Source organism: Hypanus sabinus, chromosome 12 (genome assembly GCF_030144855.1).
Source record: "Hypanus sabinus isolate sHypSab1 chromosome 12, sHypSab1.hap1, whole genome shotgun sequence".
NCBI classification, from domain to species: Eukaryota; Metazoa; Chordata; class Chondrichthyes; order Myliobatiformes; family Dasyatidae; genus Hypanus; species Hypanus sabinus.
In genome coordinates, this window is record NC_082717.1 from 63623999 (window position 1) to 63648694 (window position 24696).

A 24696-nucleotide genomic window follows, 5' to 3' on the forward strand; every position below is an offset into this window, starting at 1 on the left:
AGAAATGCGAGATTGTCCTCGAAGAATGAAGATTGTCCAAGAAGAATAAGAGATGCAACGTCCTGAGATTCCAGGAAGTTTTAACTAATAAGGAGGTTATGGGCATGACCTCGGGTTAAGTGAATAGCCATTTAGGACTGAGAATAGGAAATTACCTCCTTGCAGGGAGTCATCCTTTCAAATTCTCTGTGTTGGGTTGCTGTGGATATTCAGCTGTGTCATTTATCTGTGGCTCAGATTGATCAATTTTTGGATTTTTGGGAGCTTATGGTGGTCAGGTAGAAAAGTGGAATATGTACATAATCAAACCTTATTGAATTGCGAAGTGGATTTGAATGATCTGCTCCAACATCGGCATCTATATCCTCATGGGTATTGTGACTTCTGTTTACTGACTTAATGTTCTTTTCCACTGTTAGGTAATATACTTGGATGATGCAGTGTCTTCCTACGTTCAGATACGAGGGTCGGTTCCATTATTTTGGGAGCAAACTAGAGTACAGGTAACTTGGACCTTTTTAATTCCTCTTTTTTCCAAACGTGTAATTCTCAACACTTCATGGAATTGGGCAATTACACATTGCTGGGGGTGTTGGAAGATGGCAGCTCAACTTGTGTCTTGATAATTATGTATTCAGTGCAAACTTTGCACTTGTTGTTCAGCACTCATTAGAGTTGGTACCCTCACGGATCCTTTTAAAGAGAGCCTGAAGTTATATTACTTTGCACTTTTAATGTATTTCTAAAAACAGAAACTAATTTCAGGTTATTACTATCCATAGCACATTTCCATTGTTACAATACCATGATAGAGAAGGGTCTTGCATCCGTGGATTATTTTTCATTAATAATTGAAGTCAGAGCTGTAATGATTTAAGAGAACAAAAGTGGGATGAACTATTAGGGGGAAAGGTTAACTTAAGATGGAGAAGCCAATGCAAATTTGCTTTGCTTTCTTTATCCATTGCATTGGAATGCAGTGACAAGACGAGTTGAGACTTGTGAAAGTACGGAGAGTTGGCCATCAGAATCTCAAGCTTTCAATAATAGTTTTCACAGTAGTTCTGAAGCACTGAGGAGACGTGTCGAACTAACCTCTTAATGACAATCAAACCTTTAATAAGAATCGACTGACACGTATCCTTGGAGATGAATGCTTTAAAAAAAAGGAATTTGTATAAATCTATCATCATTTCCTTGCACTGAGAAACAAGTTTAGCTGCAACTTGAACCTGCTATGGACAAAAAAATTAGTAAACAGGATTATTGGCACAAATTACATCATGAAGGAAGTTTGTGATTTATTTCTATAAATCAAAGGTGAGGCTCATTTAGGCACATTTCAGGAAGAACAGGTTCATAAGGTAATTGCTGGGTTGGTAGTGTGCAACAGTTTTGTCATTTTGTAGACTGGACTGTTACTTATCAGCAGCAATAGATCACAAATTGAGCCAGGTTTTAATGTTAAAACCACTATCTTTATTAGTATCTACTCAAAACATAGAAAATTAAATGAAATAAACAGAAATTAACAGTGTTATGCATGTATACGTGTGTGCGGCTCCCAAACGATCAAGTTTAGGAGCAGTTCTTAAAGTCTTAAGATTCAGATGGCAAAGTAGAAAGATTCAACAATCCACAGAATAAATGAGTGAGGGGAGAGATTTGTTAATTCACGTTAAAACATAGTGAGAAGATGATTATGAAGAAATTCCACAGGTTCCATGCTGCGTAAACAAAGTAATAGTCGCCTAAAATCTTATCTGTCGAGTCATTCCGAAATCCACGTAGAAGTACCACCAGATAACAGTCATGGAATATCCTTTCTTCCAAGTGGTTACCACATAACACCCCCGAATCCAGATAAGGGTCAACAACAGTGGTCCCACAGGATATTCCAACAAAAATCCACCTTTGGATTATATGAAGTGACGGTCCCACATCCAATGCACGGTGTTCTGTTGAACAACCCAATCTTTTGGGCATGGGAAGGTATCAGACTTTACCCTTTTTATTGCAAATTCCTGCTGGCAGCTTGCAATCCAAAGTCCTTCCACTCTCTCTCTCTCTCTCTCTCTCTCTCTCTCTCTTTCTTACCACTGAAAATCCCAGCGGTCTGTCACAGCTTGTTATACTGATATCATCGTCCCGCCTCATCCAGGTGTCTCTTGAAGTGACACTCACAGTAAACGGAACCCGTGGGCACGTAACAGGAATGACTGGACTTATTCTCCATAGTGTGAGAAGAGTTTGTCAAAAATGTTCAGATATGCAATGAAATTTGAAAAAATAAAAAGAAACTGTTTCCAGTCTAAGAAGATAAATTATGAGAGAGCACAGATTGAAGGAATTTTGCGTTTACTTGTGATAACTGTGAACAAATTACCTAGCACTCAATAGCAACTTTCAAAGGGGAATTGGATAAATTGTCAGAAAGAAAGCGCAAAAAAAAAACGCGGGGCCAGGCAAAAATTAATACAAGTCGACCGCCTCAAATCCAGCAATCAGCGATCTGGCTCCACCGCTGGTTCAAACATAATTTTCTCCAAATTTCAAATTTCCCATGTCACCACATGAATTTGTCACCACTATTTTAGTAGAGCCATTGGCAGAATCAGTTGTTGACATGGTCTTTCAAAGAAGCAAGTCATTCCTTAGTGTTATTCTGCATTTATTTTTATAACCAGTGCTTATCTAGCCCTAATCATGTCTTCATTGAAATAAGGAAGCGCAAACACCATATGTAATCTATACAAAATAAGGTGGAAGTTCTGAAAAAACTTGACATTGGTGTGTCTGTGAAAAGCAAATGTGAGTTGTATAACTGTGGCTCTTTCACAGTTTATGATAGAAAGAAACTAAAAGAAAAGTTGCTCCAGTTCTTTGCTGACAGTAAACCAAGAAAAAACAGATGTGCATAAGGAAAACAATGAAAGAGGGAAGATGTTCATAACTAGATAAAGTTCTTATAAAGTGGTTTAAACTCTGCATCAGTGTTGAACTGTCAGGTGAAGAAACAAGTGAAATTACTTCATGAAGAATTGGGACTGGATTAGGAGTGTGATTATAGCACTTCGAGCAGCAACATGGCGTAAAATGTCATGCAGTGTGTGGCGAAGAACAGTCAGCAGACAAGGAAGCAGCTGCTAAGTTTATTGTTCATTAAGTTATTTTCTGATGAAAATTTAAGTGCCGGGCAGATCTACAATGTGGAAGAAACCACCTTATATTGGCGTTGACAAATGCTGGCTACAGAGGATGCAAATTCACCAATGGGTCAGAATCAGAATCAGATTTATTATCACCAGCGTGTGTCGCGAAATTTGTTAACTTAGCAGCAGCAGTTCATTAGAAGAAGAATGTATAATATAGAAGAAGAAAAAATAAAATAATAACAAATAAGTAAATCAATTACAGTATACAGACTGAATAGATTAAAAATCGTGCAAAAAACCAGAAATAATATATATTAAGAAAGTGAGGTAGTGTTCACGGGTTCAATGTCCATTTAGGAATTGGATGTGTTACGTACCCCGTAACTGGGTCACTTACCAGCAAAGATAGAGAGGTCCATTGAAGTCTGATGGTACTATTTTTAACAGTATTTATTGATAAAAATACACAAAAATAATATCATTGCAAACATACAGATAATATACATCGTCAATACTAAATCTAAAAGCGCGGGTGTAATAATAATAAGAAATGGCTCTATCATTGTCTAGGGGATAATGCATTGTCTGATGGAAATATAAAAGTCACTCAAGTTCATTCAAGCTGCAGCTTTTGGTTGGAGAGAGAGACGGAGGTTTAGAACTTGCCTGGTTTTCCGTTTTATGATGTCGATCCTTGGAAATAGCGTCGGTGGTGATCTCTTCTTTAGCTAAGCTGCCTTCCGTGGTAAGGCCTCAATCCCGGGGCAACGGGAAAGGACACACATGGGCCCTCCACCGGCTGTCGATATTAAACGCTGTCACGGGACTTCTAGTGTTTCTCCTGGTGCGTCTAAAGGGCTGTTCCCCAGACCCTCTTTTATCTCCACTCACGGGGTCTCAGATGTCACTCAGGGTAGAATGATGCCATCCCCCAACCAGCCCACGTTGCCTGAGGGCTTCCACGAAGCACAGTACTCAATACACAATTCCGTCTCCAAGAGACAATGACCTGTTCCGTGGCTTTGTATCGCTGGGGCCAGGACATTCCAAACGTCTCTCTCTCATTTCCTGGGTCTCCTGACCTGAATTAATAACGATCTTACGATTCTCAAAAAGGGGGGGGGGGGTGCACAGGCGTAACAGATGGCAGAGGGGAAGAAGCTGTTCCTGAATCACTGAGTGCGTGCCTTCAGGCTTCTGTACCTCCTACCTGAGAAAAGGGCATGGCCTGGGAGCTGAAGGTCCTTAATATTGAACACCTCTTCTTGGTGTTCTGGGTAGTTTGCAGACTAGTACCCAAGATGGAGCCGTCTAAGTTTACAACCATCTGCAGCTTCTTTCGGTCCTGTGTAGTAGCCCCTCCCCCCCATACGTGACAGTATTGCAGTCTGTCAGAACGCTCTCCACAGTACATCTATAGAGTTTTTGAGTGTATTTGTTGACATACAAGTCTCTTCAAACTCCTAATGAAGTATAGTTGCTGTCTTGCCTTCTTTATCACTGCATCAAAATGTTGGGACCAAGTTAGATCCTTAGAAATCTTGACACCCAGGTACTTGAAGCTGCTCACACCCTCCACTTCTGATCCCTCTGAGGATTGGTATGTGTTCCTTCGTCTTTCCCTTCCTGAAGTCCACAATCAGCTCTTTTGTCTTACTGACATTGAGTGCCAGGTTTTTGTTGTGACACTACTCTACTAGTTGGCATATCTCACTCCTGTACACCCTCTCATCTCCATCTGAGATTCTACCAACAATGGTTGTATTATCAGCAAATTTATGGATAGTATTTGAGCTCTGCCTAGCCACCCAGTCATGGGTACAGAGAGAGTAGAGCAGTGGGCTAAGTAGACACCCCTGAGGTGCACCAGTGTTGATCGTCAGCAAGGAGGAGATGTTATCACCAATCCCCACAGATTGGGGTCTCTGGTTAGGAGGTCAAGGATCCAATTGCAGAGAAAGGTACAGAGGCCCAGGTTCTGCAACTTCTCAATCAGGATTGTGGGAAAGATGGTATTAAATGTTGATCTATAGTCGATGAACAGCATCCTGATGTTATAAAGCATCAAAAGGTCTTGTCACTGTGTTGGACTGTTGGATCCCCAGACAAAGGCATATTACGCTCTTTAAAGGCTAAATGTCACTCCGTTTATGAAGTGGCTGCTGAGTGCAGTTCTCTCTGGCAGACCAGTACAGGAGTTTGTGAAAGAATTTTTTTTCATTTGTCATTGTTTTTTTCTTTATTATCCAAGGGTGAGGTGCTCATCAAGTGGGTAAGAGGTGTTTATTTAATACTGACCATGCCAATTTGTGGTGGTCAGTCTGTACCAGGAGTATGGCTGCATCAAAGATCTTGCACAGGCACAATGGCCTAAATGTACTGCATGAAGTTATTGCACAAAGGTATAATATTATCCTTTAAATGTGGTAGGTATCCATGTCTTTACATAGCTCAGAAGCTCATCCTCCTTCTGGTCAGCTTGTGACATCCAGTCTATCACAGCAGCTATGGCAGCCAGCACTCAGCCCGTAGATGCATGTAACCATCACACTTTGCACTTATTCTTTCATGGGAAATGGATATCTTCAGAAAGGCTGGCATTAATTATCCATCCTGGAGGCAGCTCAGAGTTAATCATGGTGGTGGGTTTGGTTGCCATCTGTACCAGATGGCTCCTCTGAAAGATTTTTGGTGTCTGAAATGGATATTTTTCCCACAACACTGATGTACTTTTATGGTCACTGTTAGTACCACTGAATTCCCTGGCTACTGGTTTGAGGCGTATCTAACTACAGTTTCCTATCAATGGTCAGAACTTTGGGTGCTGCTGCAATAACTTGACCACGATGTCGCCTGGTTGCCATACAACGAGTCTGCATGCATCCACCCTTTGCCAGGGGCACTGATCATTTCCCATTGGTAGTACGCTTGTATACTCATGGATATGGTTTTGGTTTCTTAAGTGCTGGTTAGTCTAAAGCTTAATCTGTGCCCAGCCTTTTAAAATTATAATGGTAATACATTTATTTAATTTACAAACTACAGATACTGGAAATATAAAATAAAAATACCAAATGGTTGAAATAGCAGTTCAGACAACATCTGTAGCAATTGGTTGAGAGTAAAAGAGTTCTCATGATAATTTGATAATCTTTCTTCAGAAAGGTCATTAATCTGAAACGTGAACTCTTGTTTTTCTGCTGACTTTTGTCCATATCCTTGGTTCTTATTTCGGCTGTGTCATCCATTGTTTTAAACATGTTTTCACAATACATTCTGTGATGTATTGACCTTGGTGAGTCAGTGTGTATAAATACACCCAGTTTCCCTGTTCCCCACTATGTACAAGCAGAAGGCCATCTCTTGTAGTATATGCAAAGACACTTACTTACTTTCCTGCCAGTAATTATTGTTGGAAAATGTATGTGTATGGCTATTGTATATTCTTCATAGTGTTGAGGAGGTGACTGATGTTACAAAGATCTACCAACTCTCTGAGAACTCGAACGCAGTAGGAGGGATCAATGATAAGTGAAGGGAAGGAAATGTCTGCTGTTCCATTAAAATAAGAAAGATCACTAAACCACTTTATCTACTAATTAACTTCTCAGGTTGGTTCTCACCATCTGCGCCTGACTCGAGGTCTTGAAGCAAATGCCCCAGCTTTTGACAGGTAATGTACTATATTGAGAACTGATCTGTACACTGAACAATTTTCTAAGTAACTTTTAAGGCTTTGCTCAGTTCCTAGCCATTTAATGATTTCACTATTTTCTGTCAATAATAAAATACCTAAGAATCAGACAGTGAAACATCGATCAGCATTCAAATCGCCATGCATTCTGAAGTGCGATTTGAATCTTAAGTAATTCCTCAAGCAATCTTCAGGGTTATATACTCACCAGGAAGGGGGCAAGTGCCTTGGATGCTTTGTACTTGGAGACAGTCACATCCTGTAAGATAGGGACTTATGATCTGAACAGTGGTCAGGAACTGAGTTTTGTTACCACAAGTGAGACAAGCGAAGTTACCCAGAAGTTAGGAATATCAGAGCTTCAACCTTCAATTTTCAGATAAGTTTGAATTTTTTCATTTTGTTTGGATGAAAGTGGGAACTGATGAGATGAGTGAATGCGATGCTATGGTACAGAGAGTCATTTAGGTTGGGAGTGGAGTGGGGGAAGCGAACAAGAATGTAGTGCAAAGAGTAAGAGTCCAAAAGGTTGTACTGCATGCCCAATGCCATTGTTAGGAATATCTGCTCGGGGCTGGAGAGGGAAAGGTGACACCCAGATACTTGACATGTGTGGTTTCCAACATCTTCCATGACTACTGAATTATTGTCATCCTGCTATATTACCCTCTGGCCCAGAAAAGATATTATGAACCCTGGCATCACCAGTATGTAGAGCTAGGCACCAATTTAAAGAGCAAAAGCTGAGAGGCTCCTGCAGGTTGGTAAAGGACAGATGAGAGGGTGACATAAATTGGAGCGAGATTATTGTAAGATACATGGCAGTGAGTTAATAATAGTCTTGGTATAATCTACACTGATGATCTGATTTGAAGAATCCAAGAAAGGGAGCAATTTGAGGAGCGATAAAGACACAAGATTACTTGTGTAAGTGGTGTTACAGGTACCCTAACGAAACAACACCCCAAACAATAGCCACGTGGTAGGACAGTGTATGAAGAAAGAAAAAAATAGGAGCTTGTCAGAAAGGTTCCATGATTTGAGCGGCACAGTAGCCTACTGGTTACAGCACCAGTGACCCAAGTTCAATTCTGCCATTGTCAATAAGGCAACTGTGTGGGATTCCTCTTGCTGCTCCGGTTTCCTGCCACACTCTAAAGACATATGGGTTAGTAGATTAATTGATCACATGGGTGTAATTGGCTGGTGCAGGCCATGCTATACCTCTAAATAAATAAGGGATCATAAGGGATTTTAATTACAGAGAACACAGAAAAACCAGAAGAACAATAATATGAGGAAATTACAGCACTCTCAGGATAGTTTCTCGTGATGTTCTGTGCAATGATATAGAATTGACCTTGTCAATTAATCATTGTATAGTGCAATAAATCATTGACCCTGTTGTGAATGCATCTGTTGGTAAAAGCAATTATAATATGATTGATTTTTACTTGCACTTTGAGGCAGAGAAGAACTGATCCAAACATTGGTATTCTAAACCAAATAAGAGCAACTGTGAGGGCATGAAAGTAATGCTAGTGAAAATAAACTGGAAAATAGGTTATGGGATCATTCAATTGAAATACTCTTTCGATTTAGAAGGCTCTTTCAGAAACACAGAATAGGTACATTAAAGTGAGAGAAGAATTACAGAGGAAGCACACACTGTGGTTAACTAAAGAAAATCTATCATAAATCAAATATTTTTTAAAAATTGCTGGTACTATAAATGGTAACAGCCATGTGAGTCATCTGCCTGATGACTGGACAGAATTTCAAAAAACAGAGATTGATTAAAAGGTAAATAAGGAAGTACAGATTAGGGTGTAATCTAAAGTGAATATACAAATAGCAACAACAACAGGGATGAAAAATGAGCATTAGTCATTGTAATTTTGAAGTTTAAACTATTAGCTGTGGCTGTTAACAGAATGAGTGGATTACCTTAAGGGCGTTCCAAAGTTACTGCTAAAAATTCTATTAATTCTGTCCTGCATCAACAGAGTTGCCGTTATAACACTTTCTGGTTCAAATGTCAAATCATAGAATGCTAACAACCTTAACTGCAGCACTTGTGTAGCTATCGGAAAGAGCTATTTAATTGATCTGTCTTTGACTGGTCATGCATAATGTCTGCTTTGAAATGGTATTGTCAACACATTTCAAATCACTATTAAAGCTGTATTTACGATTTTTTCAGTAATCCATTCACCTCTGTTATTATGAAGGGTAACAGCTCTTTTGTTGATATACTGGTAGTACCTTCTGCCACTGAATGAATGTTAGTACCTTCTGCCTCCATATGAATGAACTCCCCCTTTCCTAATAAGTTCCCTCCAAAGTAATGGCGTTCTTCCTGAAATATGAATGGTGCTGAGGTTGAGAGATTCAAGTTCCTTGGAATGAACATCACCAATAGCACGTCCTGATCCAACCACATAGACACCGCAGCTAAGAAAGCTCACCAATGTCTCTGCTTCCTCATAGGATAAAGAAATTTGGCATATCTCCATCGACTCTTATCAATTTTTATTAATGCACCATAGAAAGCATCCTCTCTGGGTGCATTAAGGCCTGGTTTGGCTACTGCTATGCATGTGACCACAAGAAACTGCAGAGTTGTGGGCACAGTTCAACACATAACAAAAACCAGTCTGCCCTCCCTGGACTCTATGTGTACTTCTTGCTGCCTCAGTAAAATGGCCAGCGTAACCAAACACTCCACCCACCCTGGACACTCTCTGTCTCTCTCCATCCTCCCATCGAGCAGAAGAAACAAAAGCATGAAAGCATGTACTACTTCTGTCCACTTCTGTCCCACTGTTATAAGACGATTGAAAGTTTCCCTAGCACAGTTCTTGACCTCAAAATCTGCTTCATTATAATCTTTCAGCTTATTGTTTATCTGCACTACATTTTCTATTTAACTGTTAAACTTTCTGTATTTTATTGTGTTTTATTTCATTGTTTTAATACACTTCATTAATTTGATATGTATGAACAGCATGCAGGGTGAGCTTTTCACTATATCTCAATACAAGTGACAATAATAAACCAATTCAAATTCCAGTGCCCATAGTTTGATCCAGCAATGTGGCTGAGGCCTTGTCTGGGTTTGGTTTTATCTTTTTCACATTTTTCTCAGTGTCACAGCTGATAAAGCAAATTGGTTCAACTGCATTCAAAAAGGTTTGTGTGATTTCCCTCTCTATTTCTGTGGCCTACATAATTTGTAATTTATATTTCCTTTTCATTCCCTTCAATAGGCAGAAAATATCATTGGACTAAGTTTTATGTGGCATATTGTTGGCTATTTTGGCATACTCAATGTCCTCGGAAGTCTTGCTCGCTCCTCCTGCAAATGCAGGTTGTGAAATTATGTCTTGTACATCCAAGTCTTAAGCCACTGGCGTATGCACCCTGGCCACTTTATTAGGTACACCTGTACCTGTACATGTGTTAATGCAAATATCTAATTAGCCTATTGTGGCAGCATGCAGACATGCAGAGATTCAGTGTTGTTAAGACCAAATGTCAGAAAGGGGAAGAGATGTGATCGAAGTGACTTTGTCCATGGAATGATTGTTGGTGCCAGATGGGTTGGTTTGAGTACGTTAGAAACCACTGATCTCCTGGGATTTTCATGGACAATGATCTCTAGAGAATGAACATCCAGTGAGTGGCTGTTCTGTGGGTGAAAATACCTTGATAATGAGAGAGGTCAGAGGAGAATGAGCTGACAGGAAGATGACAGTAACTCAAATAGCCATGCATTACAACAGTGGTGTGTCGAAGAGCACCTCTGAATGCACACCACATCAAACCTTGAAGTGGATGGGCTACAGCAGCAGAAGATCACAAACGTACACTCAGTGACCACTTTACCAGGTATGGAAGGTAACTAATAAAATGGCCACTGAGTGTATTTCAAAAATATGATTGGTTCAAATGTGGATTCCTTTGGAGATAACAAAGTATATTTTGTCTGATAAACAGCTATTCACCACTGCATGTTGTTTTATTCAATTTGAAAGCAGCAGAAGGGGTTAGGTGTGGTTATTGAAACACTGCAGGAATTTTTACCCCTGGTTGTTCCATACTTGTAATTGCTTTTTGTTTCTCTCAAGAAAGTGTTTGGTTTTGTATGAGGTGGAGACTGTACTCAAACATAGTTGTTATGTGGAATTGGCTCAGTGGAGCAAAGGTCTCTTCCTGATCATTATTGTTTGCATGAATACTGGTTTTAAGTAATTAATGCATATCAGTAGAAGGTGTGGTACAAATTCCAGCCTTTTGGAAGAGAGAGCTATTCACAGCAACTGTCTCCTTGTCCACGTGTCTGGAGAAACACTGTTTACCACAGTTATGTGGCATTGACTCTTTCAGTTTCTAAGGAGTTGCAAATGGAATTGGACATTCTGTAACCCGCAGCAAATGTCTCCATTTCTGACCCAGTGATGGAAGGAGGTTATTGATAAAGCAGCTGGAGATGGTTGGGACAAGGGCACTGCCTGTGGGTCATTAGTAGCTGATTAGATTCTCTTTTGTTGGAGATAGCTAATACCTTGCAATTTTGTGGCACTTAAGAACATAAATAATGAGGTGAACAATATCTGGCACATTGAATGTTCTCTGCCATTCATTAATATGTCAGATCATCTATCTCATGTACCACATCTAGCCTGCCAAGCACTTCAAGAATTTTGTACATTCTTATCAGACCCCCTCTTGCTCTCCTGAGTTCCAAGTGATACAGTCCTGGTCTACTCAGTCCACCGTTCGTGGAACCAGTCATGTGAACCTTCACTGTAATCTGTTTGGCAAGGGTGTTCTTTCTTAGAAAAAGAGATGAAAGCTGTGCACAATACTCCAGTTATGGGATCACCAGCATCTTATATCATTGTAATAAAATTCCTTAATCATTTACTTAAATTGTCTTGTAATAATGGTTAACATACTACTTGACTCTTTCTTCTATTACTGCACTTGTATATTAGCCTTCAGAGAACTACAGACACACCTTGGTCCCTTTGAACAGCAGTACTAACCAATCTCTCATCAATGTATCTGTTACTTTCACAAATATGTTTTGCCTAAATGTTTTTAGGACTCTCAGTTTCTAAGGAGTTGCAAATGGAATTAGGCTTTCTATAACCATCAGCAAATGTCTCCACTTCTGAACCAGTGATGGAAGGAAGGTCATTGATAAAGCAGCTGGAGATAGTTGGGATAAGGGCACTGCTTGTGGATCTCCTGCAAGGATGACTGGAGGCTGTTCTCATTTTCTCCAGTGAGCACAAGCATCTTCCTTGATGCATGAAATGACTCCAACCACTAGAGTGTTTACCAAAGCTGTCACGTTTGCTTAAAGAAACTTCAATGTGAAGGGCAGTCACCCTCACGTCACTTCTGAAATTCGGCTCATTGGTCTCTCTTTGGACTAAGGCTGCAACAAAGTTTTGCTAATTGTTTTTCTTAAAACTCTGTGCATCCTGTCCGTTTGGTTTTTAGATTGTGAGGACACTCAGTCCTCGTTTATTGTCATTTAGAAATGCATGCATGCATTAAGAAATGACACAATGTTCCTCCGGAGTGATATCACAAAATAAAAAAAGGACAAAGACTCACACTGACAAAACCACATAATTAAAGCATATAGTTACAGCAGTGCAAAACAATACCGTAATTTGATAAACGCAGACCATGGACGCGGATTAAAAAGTCTCAAGTCCCGATCGACTCCAATCGTCCCGATATCAGGCAGCAAACGGGAGAACTCTCCCTGCCATAAACTTCCAGGCACTGACAATGCCTTGGAAGCACCCGACGACAGCAGACTCTGAGTCAGTCTAAAAACTTCGAGCCTCCGACCAGCCCCTCCGATACAGCCTCCCGAGCGCATTCGACCTCGTCCCGGCTGCCGGAACAAGCAAAGCCGAGGTCTCGGAGGCCTTCTCCTCCGGAGATTCCGGACTGCACAGTAGCAGCGGCAGTGAAGCGGGCATTTCAGAAGTTTCTCCAGAAGTTCCTCCGTGCTCTCACGTCTGCCTCCATCAAATCAGGATTGTGCACAGATCCCTACTTAACACGGAACAGATATCCATTCTCCAGAGAGGCTGCGCGCGCTGTGTCGCGCCGCCATCTTCTCCTAATTCCTTGCCTTGTTATATCAATTTTATATGACATCGAGGTTAATATTTGTTCTTCAGACAAAGAAGACACTCTTAATGGGATCGCTAACCCCAACCTGAGAGGGCAAAGGGCACCAGGGTGTAATGTTCTATCCAAAACAGTGACAGCAGTACACTGCAAAACATGAAAGTTTCTGTAAAATACAAAAAAAGGCAAAAAAGTAAATAATGAGGTAGTGTTCCTAGGTCCATGGACCAGTTTTATAGTGTAGGATATCATTGTTTTAAAGACAAAGTAATTAACTCTGATTTAGAAAGTAAAATGTTACATTTAATTTCTCAGGCATCTGATGTTGCTGAAGGCACAGTATGGAAATCAAGTTATTGTCAACCTATTAAAAGATAAAGGAGGAGAGGAAGTCCTCGGCAGAGCTTATAAGGTATGGTTACCAACAATGGCAGATTACACACTTTGTGCAGATAATAGAATTGTGAATGATCTGCACGATGATCATCTATCACAGGACTAAATCATTGCTCTGCAACTCTTCCTCACTCTGTCATAATTTTCATGGTTCTGATCAAGTACTCAAATGGCCTCTGAACCTGTTTTCCAGTATTCCTACTGAATCATAACCACATGAGGTAATTCGTACCTGAACTTCACCAAACATCTGTCACATTCTGTGCTTTTGCTCATAAACATTCCAAGCATGTCCTAATCTGCTTAGCAGTTTCCGAAGAGCTGAATATTTAAACGGGATATTCTTTCAGGGGCATGAGGTGTGGTAGTGGGAGGGTTGTATATCAAAGCAGTCAGAAAATAGTTGTGTTCTTAGTGATTTACAGGTCTCCCACTATCAGGTTGCAAGTTTGAGCCCATTTCTACTGGGTGGAATTTTAGTTTTGGCTTAAGGGAGGTAATTTGAGTTTGCTGGTAATTAATGTCCATTTGCCCAGAGCCTCACTTCTTTAATATTATCTTGAATTGGATTTATTTCACAGCTTTGACACAGACTAATTAAAAAAGTTCCTGATGTCTTTTTCTCCCTGTTTGCTTTCCTGCCTCATTCAAATAGGCTTTAAATGATTGGACCGCTTTAAATGTTGCTGAAAAATCAATCAGCAAGATTTAGTGCTCCACTTTTAATTGGATGGTGCTTATCTGGTGAAGTTCAAGAAAGGCAGTTTAAACATAAGACCAGAAGAGCAGTATTAGGCCATTTGGCCCATTGAGCTTCATCGTTCCATTATGGCTGATTTGTTATCCCTCAGCCCCATTCTCCTGCCTTCTCCCCATAACCTTTGACACCCTGATTAATCAAAAGCCTATCATGCTCCACCTTAAATATACCTAATGACTTGGGCTGCACTGCCTTCTGTGGCAGTGTATTCCACAAATTCATCATCCTCTGGCTAAATAGATTTCTCCTCATCTCTAAGTGGATGGCCCTCAATTCTGAGGATCTGCCCTCTGGTCCTAGGCTCCCCCACTATAGGAAATATCCTCTCTACATCCACTCAATCTAAGCCTTTCAATATTCAATAGGTTTCAATGAGATAACCCCTCATTCTTCAAAACTCCAGCGAGTACAGGGCCAAAGCCGTCGACTACTCCTCAGATATTAACACTTTAATTCCTGGGATCATTCTCATGACCCTCCACTGGACCTTCTCCAATGCCAGCTCATCTTTTCTCACATAAGGGGTCCAAAACTGCTCACAATACTCCAAGTGTAGTTTGACCAATGCCTTATGAAGCCTCAGCATTACATCCTCACTTTTATATTCTAGTCCTCTCGATATGAATGCTAACGTTACATTTGCCTTCCTTACCATAAACTAAACCTGAGTTCAGAGCACCTTAAGAAAGGTTAAGAGCACCAAATTTCTTGGTGTTCACCTAGCGGAGAATCTTACCTGGTCCCTCAACACCGGCTCCATAGCAAAGAAAGCCCAGCAGCGTCTCTATTTTCTGCGAAGACTGAGGAAAGTCCATTTCCCACCCCCCCCCCCCCCCCCATCCTCATCACATTCTACAGGGGTTGTATTGAGAGCATCCTAAGCAGCTGCATCACTGCCTGGTTCAGAAATTGCACCATCTTGGATCGCAAGACCCTGCAGCGGATAGTGAGGTCAGCTGAGAAGATCATCAGGGTCTCTCTTCCGGCCATTACAGACATTTGCACTACACGCTGCATCCACAAAGCAAACAGCTTTATGAAGGACCCCACGCACCCCTCATACAAACTCTTCACCCTCCTGCCATCTGGGAAAAAGCACTGAAGCATTCAGGCTCTCACGACATAGTCTGGTCATTTCTTCGCCCAAGCCATCAGACTCCTCAATACCCAGAGCCTGGACTGATACCAACTTACTTCCCTGTACTGTGCCTATTGTCTTATTTATTATTTATTGTAATGCCTGCACTGTTTTTGGGCAGTTTATGTAGTCCTGGGTAGGTCTGTAGTCTGGTTTTACTTTCTGTGTTGTTTTTATGTAGTTCCGTGTAGTTTTTGTACTGTTTCATGTAGCACCATGGTCCTGAAAAACATCTCGTTATGGTCAGTTATGCAGCTATAGTCAAAATGACAATAAGAAGTGACTTGACTTAACTTGACTTGAACCTTCAAGTTAACCTTTAGGGAATCTTGTATGAGGACTCTCAAGTCCTTTTGCACCTCTAAGTTTTGAATTTTCTCTCCATTTAGAAAATAGTCCACACCTTTATTCCTTCTGCCAAAGTGCATGACCACGCATTTCTTTACTTTATATTCCATTTGCTACCTCTTTAACCATTCTCCCAAATTGTCTTTCTGCAGCCTCCCTGCTTCCTCAACACTACCTGCCCCTCCTCCTATCTTCATAACGTCTGCACACTTGGCCACAAAGCCATCAATTCCTATGTACAAACCATTGATGTATAATGTGAAAAGAAGCAGTCCAAACACTGATCGCTACAGCACACCACCAGTAACTGGCAGTCAACCACAAAAGTCCTCCTTTGCTTCCTGACAGTCAACTAATCTTCTATCATGCTAGAATCCTTCCTGTGATACTATAGGCAGCACCTTGTCAAAGGCCTTCTGAAAATCCAAATAAACAACCATCGACTATCCTTTGTCGATCCTGCCTGCTATTTCCTCAAAGAGTTCGGACAAATTTGTTAGGCAAGATTTCCCTTTAAGAAAACCATGTTGACTTTGTCCTATTTTATCAGGTCTCTCCAAAGTACCTTAATAATGGGCTCCAGCATTTTTCCAACCACTGAGGTCAAGCTAAATGGCATCCTTTCTTCTGTTTCCCTCCCTTCTTAAAGAGTGGAGTGACATATGTAATTTCCCAATCTTCAGGAACCATTCCAGAATCTTAATGATTCTTGAAAGATCATTACTAGTACCTCACAATCTCTTCGGCTACTGCTTTCAGGATCCTGGAGTGTAGTTCATCGGTCCAGGTGACTTTTCACCTTTCCAAGCACCTTCACCTCAGTAACAGCAGTGACATGCACTGCCCCTGACACTCTCACATTTCTGGTATTCCGCTAGAGTCTTCCACAGTGAAGACTGATGCAGAATACTTATTCTGCTCATCTCCCATTTCTCTGTCCTTCAATACTACCTCTCCAGTGTCATTTTTCAGCAGTCTGATAAACCATTCTTGTGTCTCTTTTACTCTTTCTGTAATTGACAAAAAATTATTGTATCCTCTTTTATATTATTGGCTTGCTTACCTTCATATTTCATCTTTTCTTTCTGACTTTTCTAGTTGCCTTCTGTTGGTTTTAAAAGCTTCCCAAGCCTCTACCTTTCCACTAATTTTTGCTATATTATAGACTCTTTCTTTTGCCTTTATGCTGTCTTTGACTTCCCTTGGCAGCTACGGTTGTCTCTTCCTTCCTTTGGAATATTTCTTCATCTTTAGAGATATCTTTCCTGCACCTTCCAAACTCCCCCCAGAAAAAAAATAGCCGTTGCTGTTCCACCGGCATCCCTGCTGGAGTCTCCTTCCAATCAACTTTGGCCAGCTCCTCTCTCCTGCCTCTGTAATTCCCTTTACTCCATTGTAATACTGATACATCTGATCTTAGCTTCTCAAACTGCAGGATGCCTTAAAATGGTTCCTTTTCTTTCAGCTCCCTGATTAAATCTGGGTCATTGCACAACACCCAATCCAGAATTGCCATTCCCTAAGTAGGCTCAACCACAAGCTGCTCTAAAAAGCTGTCTCGTAGGCATTCTACACATTCCCTCTCATGAGATCCAGAACCAGCCATATTTTCCAAAACTACGTGCATATTGAAATCCCTCATGATTATTGCAACATTGCCCTTTTTACAAGCCTTTTCTATCTTCCATTGTAATTTGTAGCCCACATCCTAAGTACTATTTGGAGGTCTATATATAAATCCCATCACGATCTTTTTATTCTTGCAGTTTCTTAACTCTGCTCACAAGGATTCTACATCTTCAAATCAGATACCATTTCTTAAGGATTTGATTTCATTTTTTTTTTACCAGCAGAGTCACCTCACCCCCTCTGCTACATGCCTTTCAATGTAATGTGTATCCTTGAAAGTTAAGAACCCAACTATGATCTTCTTTCAGCCACGACTCAAAGATGTCAAAAACATCATACTTGCCAATCTCTAACTGTGCTACAAGAACATCTACCTTATTCTGTATACTGTGTGTATTCAAATATAACATCTTCAGTTCTGTTTTCATCACCTTTTAATTTTTTTGTCCCCATTACACTTTAACTCATCTCACTGACTGCCCTATCATTAGCCAGTTCTTTCTCACAGTTGCACTCCACACTTTATCTAGTTGTATGTTATCTGTCCCATCCTCGTCCTATCACTCCAGTTCCCAGCCCCTTGACAGTTTAGCTTAAACCCTCCCAACAGCTCAAGCAAACCTGGTGGCCCTTGGTTCAGGTGGAACCCATCCTTTTTGTACAGGTTTGAAGAGTGCCCCAGTCATCCAGAAATCTGAAACCCTGCCCCCTGCACCAATTCTTCAACCACACATTAATCTGCCAAATCATCCTATTTTTACCCTCAATGGTACGTGGCACAGGCAGCAATCCAAAGATGATTACCCTGGTGGTCTTGCTTTTCAGTTTGTTGCTAACTCCCTGTATTCTCTCTTCAAGACCACCTCACTTTTCAAACCTTTGTTGTTGGTACCAATACGTACCACAACTTCTGGCTGTTCACCTTCCCCCTTGAGAATGCCATGTACCTGATCCGAGACATCCGTAACTCTGGCACCTGGGGGTGGGGGAGGGCAACATATCATATAGGTCTCTCTTCCACATCCACAGAATAATCTGTTTTTTTGCTCTTCTAGTTATGGAATCCCCTATCACTGCTGCACTCCTTCTCTCCCCATTCCCTTCCGGGCCAGAGAACCAGTTGCTACTACTTCCTCCTGGTAGGTTGTCTCTTCACCCTCCTGCCCCACCTCCAGCAGTATCCATAGTGGTATACTTATTACTAAGGAGAGCAGCCACAGAGGTACTCAGCACTGCCTGCCTCTACCTCTGATCCATTCTCAGTGTACTAGCTATGTACTTACAGAAAAATAAACTCACCAGAAACCTGCTTAGAACCTCCACCTGTGCTTGTCTTGCCGAAGCCTGTTGAGTGAAAGCCTGACAACTCTAAGTGCTGCACTCCAACAATGGTCCCTCCGCTTACACCGGCTGTCTTTTTATTGGTATGTTTACAGCCCACAGCTAAAAACAGCACTGCTCTTTTTAAACCTCGGCCAGCTTCTCATACTGATTGCAGCCCACTGAAAAACACCCAAGCTGTTTTTAAACCTTGCGCTGTGTGACCAACGAATAATTTCTTGTAAATATGAACAGCCAGCAAGGCCAAATTTTTAATAACACTATTTCTGAATTTAGAGTCTATTTTTGTTGAAATTATTATTTATCTCTGTGTCTTGATTACTCTGCAGGGACAGAGTTGGGATTGGAATTGCAGAATCTCCGTCTGGAATTGTTCTAGAATGCTGTAACTCAAATCAGAAGAGTGACTGTTTTTTCAAATTTGAGTCAAAGCAATATCTTGAGCCTGAGTACATATAACCTCTATTTCAATAATTGAATAACAGGGCAGATGCACATGCATTGATTTATAAGAGTTATATGGTTGCATCTGTTTGTTACATAACACTAAAAGCACAACTCTGTTGTTCTGTTTCAATTTATTGCTTTGTTCATATAAGTGGAAGGGACATTTGATTATTTTTACTCTTAAAAATTTTTTCATTTGAACTGCTCGTCTGAATTGATACAAGTGAACTCAGCCTGAAGCGTCGACAGTGCTTCTCCCTATAAATGCTGCCTGGCCTGCTGCGTTCCACCAGCATTTTGTGTGTGTTGTCCACAGATTCACTACCTTCTGGAAAAAGATGGTAGTGAATCTGTTCTCTGTTCTAAAGTGATGCCGTTCTATCTGAAGTTGTGTCCTGTGGTCCTAGACCCCCAGTATGGGAAACATCCTCTCCAAGACCTCTCCATTTAGGCATTTCAATATTCGATAGGTTTCAATGAGATTCACCCTCATTCTTCAAAACTCTAGCGAATACAGGCCCAAAACTCAAACAGTTCCCATATGTTAACCCTTTCATTCCAAAGATAATTCTCGTAAACTTCCTCTGGACTCTCTTCAATGCCATCACTTAAATTTTTTCAGATAAGGGGCTCAAAAATTCTGTCAATATTCCAAGTGCAGTCTGGCCATTGTCTTATAAAGCTTCAGCATTACATTTTTGCTTTTATATTCTAGTCCTCAATAAATTTTACCCTAACCACACATAACCAGCAACACACATTTTATCCAAATGCTATAAATCTTGCTCACTGCCTCTTTCATCACTACCACTTCATCAGTCCAATGGCAGTTCCATTGCCCCCTTCCACCTTGCCTAAATATTCTTCCAGGAATAGAAAATTCTGGAAATATTCATAGGGCTGAACAAAATTTATGGAGGGAGAAATAGCAATTCAATGAGAGACTGTCAAACTTCAGGGCTGTTTCTGTCTTTATTGCACTGCCTCCCTCTTTTGAGTTTTTCCATCATCTGCATTTCCTGAATGTGTTGTATTTTGCTTTCCAACATCGCCCATGCTTGTGAAAAGCACTTCATTGCCCTGCTGATTGGTGAGGAGTGAGGGGTTTATTATAACGTCCATTCATTAACAAATATTGACCTGGTGCCTGTGGAGCATCTGAGGTAGAGGTAATCTGTAAAGGCAGTAGGATCAGTTGAAAATCAGGGTCACAGTCGGCTGAAAGGTCAGATTTTGTACTTACTCTGATTTTATAACTATTTATTGATAGAAGTTGTTGTGGGCCTCCCTTCATGCGGTCTGCACACCAATGATAAACTTCGACTGCTATCACTGTTTGAAGAGTGGCAAGGTGGGGAAGCTGCATTCACTGATAATTCCTCAGCTGGAGGAGCACCTGGAACGATTTGGCTTCTTCACCGGCAGAGAGCATGTCCCTGTTTGGTGAGTCTTTCAGATTTGTCTTGCTTTCATACTACAACTGAAATATTGAAACACAGTCATGCATAGGTAATGATATGCTTTTTTTTATATGGTTCCCCTTGGTGTAAGTCTCACTAAAGAATTAAGCATACTCTGCTTATAAATTACACATTAGTGTTGTGAGAAACTATAGAAATAATGTTTGCTCAAGCTGAACAAGCAGGAATGTTGCCTACAAGATGAAACAGCTAAGTACTGAGGTTTGGTAGAGCATCTACATAACACTGCTTTTTCCAGTTGATGCTCTGTGATGAAGCTTGCTCCTCTCTGATTGCTGCAACTATAGATCGATAAATTGGCTTTTTATTCTCAAATGTGCCAAGGTACAGTAGAAAATCTGGTCTTGCATGCTGTCCGTACAAATCAAATTATTATAACAGTGCAGGTATTATAACAGGTAGTACAGGGTCAAGCAATAACAGAGATCAGAATAAAGTGTTGTTGTACAGAGAAAGTACAGTGCAATTAGACAATAAGGTGCAAGGTCACAACGAGCTGTTTGTGAGCCAAGAGTTTGTTTTACTGTACAAGGGGAGCATTCAATAGTATTATAATCGCGGAATAGAAGCTGTCATTGAGCCTTCAGGTTTTTCTATCTCCTGCCTGATACAAATTGCAGAGAGAATGACCAGGATCTTTTGATTATCCAGGCTGCTTTCTGTGATGCACTGAGCTGTATCCACAGCTCTGAGGTTTCTTGTAGTCATGGCCAGAGCAATTACCACACCAAGCTGCAATGCATCTGGATAGAATGATTTCTATGGTGCATCAATTAAAAACTGGTTAAGGTCAAAGGGGACATGCAAAATTTCCTTAGCCTCTTGAAGAAGTGGAGGCACTGGTGAATTTTCTTGGTCACGGTGTCTACGTGTTTGGACCAGGGCAGGGTATTAGTGATGTTCACTCATAGGAACTTGCAACTCAACCTTCTGAACCTCAGCACCATTGACGGAAAAAGGAGCAATGTGTACAACCACTTTCTTGGAGTTAGTGACCAACTCTCATGTATTGCTGACATTAAGGGGAGGTTTGTTGTCATGATCTTGGCAGCTAAAGGCATGGCCCCGATAGTAGAGAAATTAAAATCAGTACTACTCAAGGGAGCTTTGAAGAGTATTGCAAGGTTGGAGAAGAAATGGAGGAATATAAAAACAATGGTGGGAATTTTAGTATTGTTGCATTATAACTGGAAATGAGTGTAGGTCAAGAGATACAGCATTTGGTTAGCACATGGGCAGCAGAGTCCTTGAATTCAGGTTTCTGAAGTGTAGAATAAGGGAGGCCAGGCAGGATGCTGCAGGTGTTACGGATAAGAATGAGGATTCAACAATAGGTAAAATAAGGTAGAGTTGGATCGTGACATGGTTGTGGTGATGGGAAACAGCTGAGTGATGGCACAGAAGTAGTTGGGAGTTCATTTTTGGATTGGATATTGTGACATTATATTTTACCCACCAATGCCCTGTCCGGGTAAGGATTGCAGTTGGGGCATGGCCACAGGTGCATGTGCTGAGCACTGAAGACAGAGGTTCAGGCTTCCCGATACAATACTTTTGTCTGCAGGTAATCCTATACAACATACCACTGATTTCTCCTGGTTTTAGTGGGTTATTAAAGTATGCAGTCTGAAGACTGAACATTATCTTCTTTAGATTAGGGGAGGTAAAACCCTGAATTCTCATGTACGGTGTTTTTAAAGTTTTCAGACTGGAACATTCAGAACAAGTTGTCTTGATTGCCTGGATCGAACCAACAGTGTCCAGTCCTTTGTGGCTTTGGAGGTAATTATTTTAGCTACTGAAAAATTTAGTTAAAGAGAGTGTTTTGTTTGAAGGAGACAGAAGACCATAAGATCCAGAGCAGAATTAGGCCATTTAGTCTATCAAGTCCGCTTCGCTATTTCATCATGGCTGATCCATTTTTCCTCTAAGCCCCAATCTCTTCCCGTATCCCTTCATACCCTAACCAACCATGAATTTATCAACCTCTGCCTTAAATATACATAATGACTTGGCTAACAGAGCCATCTGTGGCAGCAAATTCCACAGGTTCACCATTCTCTGAAATTCCTCCTCATCTCTGTTCTAAAAGGACAGCCCTCTTTTCTGAGTCTGTGTCTTCTGGTCCTAGACTCTCCCACCATAGGAAACAACGTCTCCACATCCCCCCCACCCCCCATCAAGGCCTTTCAACATTTGATAGATTTCAGTTAGGTCGCCCCTGATTCTTCTGAATTCAGGCCCAGAGCTATCAAATGCTATTCATATGATAAGGTGTTCAATTCTGGAATCAATTTTGTGAACCTCCTTTGAACCTTCTCCAGTGCCAGTACATCCTTTCTAAGATAAGGGGCCCAAAACCGCTCCCAATACTCCCAAGTGAGGCCTCACCAGTGCTTTGTAAATACACATACTTGCTTTTGTATTCTAGTTGTCTTGAAATAAAAGCTAACATAGCACTTGCCTTCCTCACCATCAATTCAACATTTGGAGAATCCTGCACAAGGATTTCCAAGTCCCTTTGCACCTCAGATTTTTGAATTTTCTCTCCATTTAGAAAATAGCTAACCCTTTCATTTCTTCTATGAAAGTGCATGACCATTCACTTCCTGACACTGTATTCCATCTGTCACTTATCTGCCCATTCCCCTAATCTAAGTCCTTCTGTAGCCTCTCTACTTCCTCAAAACTATCTGCCCCTCCACTTATTTTCATATGGTCCAACAACTTTGCAATGAAGCCTTCAATTCCATCATGCAAGCCATTAACATATCGTGGTCCCAACAGATAACCCCTGTGGAACACCACTACTCACCGGCAGCCAACCAGAAAATACTCCCTTTATTCCCACTCTTTGCCTCCTGCCAATCAACCACTGCATTACCCATCTGTGATGGGATATATGATGGAATTGTAAGAAACCCTCTTCAGGAAAGAATGATAATTTTGATTAATAAATAAATCAACGATATTTTTAATGGAGAGGATCTATGGAGATGTTTAGATCTCATCTTTTTCTTGGGGAGAAATGTCACAAACTACAGGACACAGCTTTAATTTTTACCATTTCAATGTAAGGGAGATGTGCATGGTAAATCTTTTACATAGCTGGTGCTGGAAGCAGACGTGATAGTCGCATTTTGAGAGGCATATGTACTTTCAGAGAATGTTCCCTGCAAAATATTTGTTTTATTTGACATTGTGGTTGTCATAGACATAGTGAGCCAAAGAACCTGTTCTTGTACTGTTCGTGTTCTACTGTGTGTAACTCTAAACACATGATTGAAAGGTCGGCAGTGGCTGAATTGTAAAATGGAGAAGCGTTTGTTACAGTTTGATAAACTATCAATCAGTCATAAATAATAAAACATTTCCAGAATAACAGAAGCAAAACTATCAAGGCAAATTATTACTTTAATTTATTTTCTTGTCAATTCATAGGTTTTGTACAACCAGTTGGAGAGCTTGGGAATGGCCAGCAAGAAGTCAGTAGTGGAACGCTTTGTGGAATTCTACAAAACAATGTGGTCAATGAATGGACAAAATTTAAGCAAGATTTTCATAGGAAATCGTGCACGAGAAGGGAAAACCAAGGTAATATATGAAGCGTGCATTTGAACACTTTCAAAGATGATATAGGAATATTTTATAGAGCATTAAAAATCATGTACAGTATTTATAATTCTGTGTTTGTGTGAGAGTGACTTCATCTGGAGGGCAGCTTTCCAATCTTTGAGTAAAATGAGGTAAACTATACTCACACTTTCCCAGTCCCACAAAAGTCAAAATGTACAAATATGTTGTATTTTCTTAAAAGAACAAGGCAAAAAAATTGATGTGCAAGCCATTATCGTGCCTCTCTACTTGAGCACAAAAGCAGTTAAAACAGAAGACTGACTTGTAGGCTGGGAAATAGCTCGACTTTCAAAATAATAGGTCAGCCATAAATAGTACAAGTAATTTCAGCTCAGGTTTCTCAGATATATGAATTTAAACTGTCAAGGCTGTTCATTATATTTGGAGTTGGGTTCTTTCAGATTAATAATGATTGAGGTGTCAGATAGAGACCCTGGGAATTGCCTTTGAGGCAGTCCTTTATCAATTGGTTTCTTACCATTTAGGTAAATGATAATCATTTATCATTT

The 24696-nt window shown here is 40.6% G+C and overlaps 1 protein-coding gene across 1 annotated transcript in view; it reads left to right on the plus strand.

The window, feature by feature from the left end:
• The window catches only part of LOC132402944 (synaptojanin-2-like), a 122186-nt gene that overhangs the window by 40947 nt on the left and 56543 nt on the right, over window positions 1-24696 (plus strand). The window contains exons 5-10 of the mRNA XM_059986082.1: window positions 420-503; window positions 6767-6828; window positions 13327-13423; window positions 20341-20513; window positions 22252-22333; window positions 23993-24145. Of these exons, the coding sequence (XP_059842065.1) occupies window positions 420-503; window positions 6767-6828; window positions 13327-13423; window positions 20341-20513; window positions 22252-22333; window positions 23993-24145 (651 nt within the window). The remainder of the gene's footprint in view (window positions 1-419; window positions 504-6766; window positions 6829-13326; window positions 13424-20340; window positions 20514-22251; window positions 22334-23992; window positions 24146-24696) is intronic.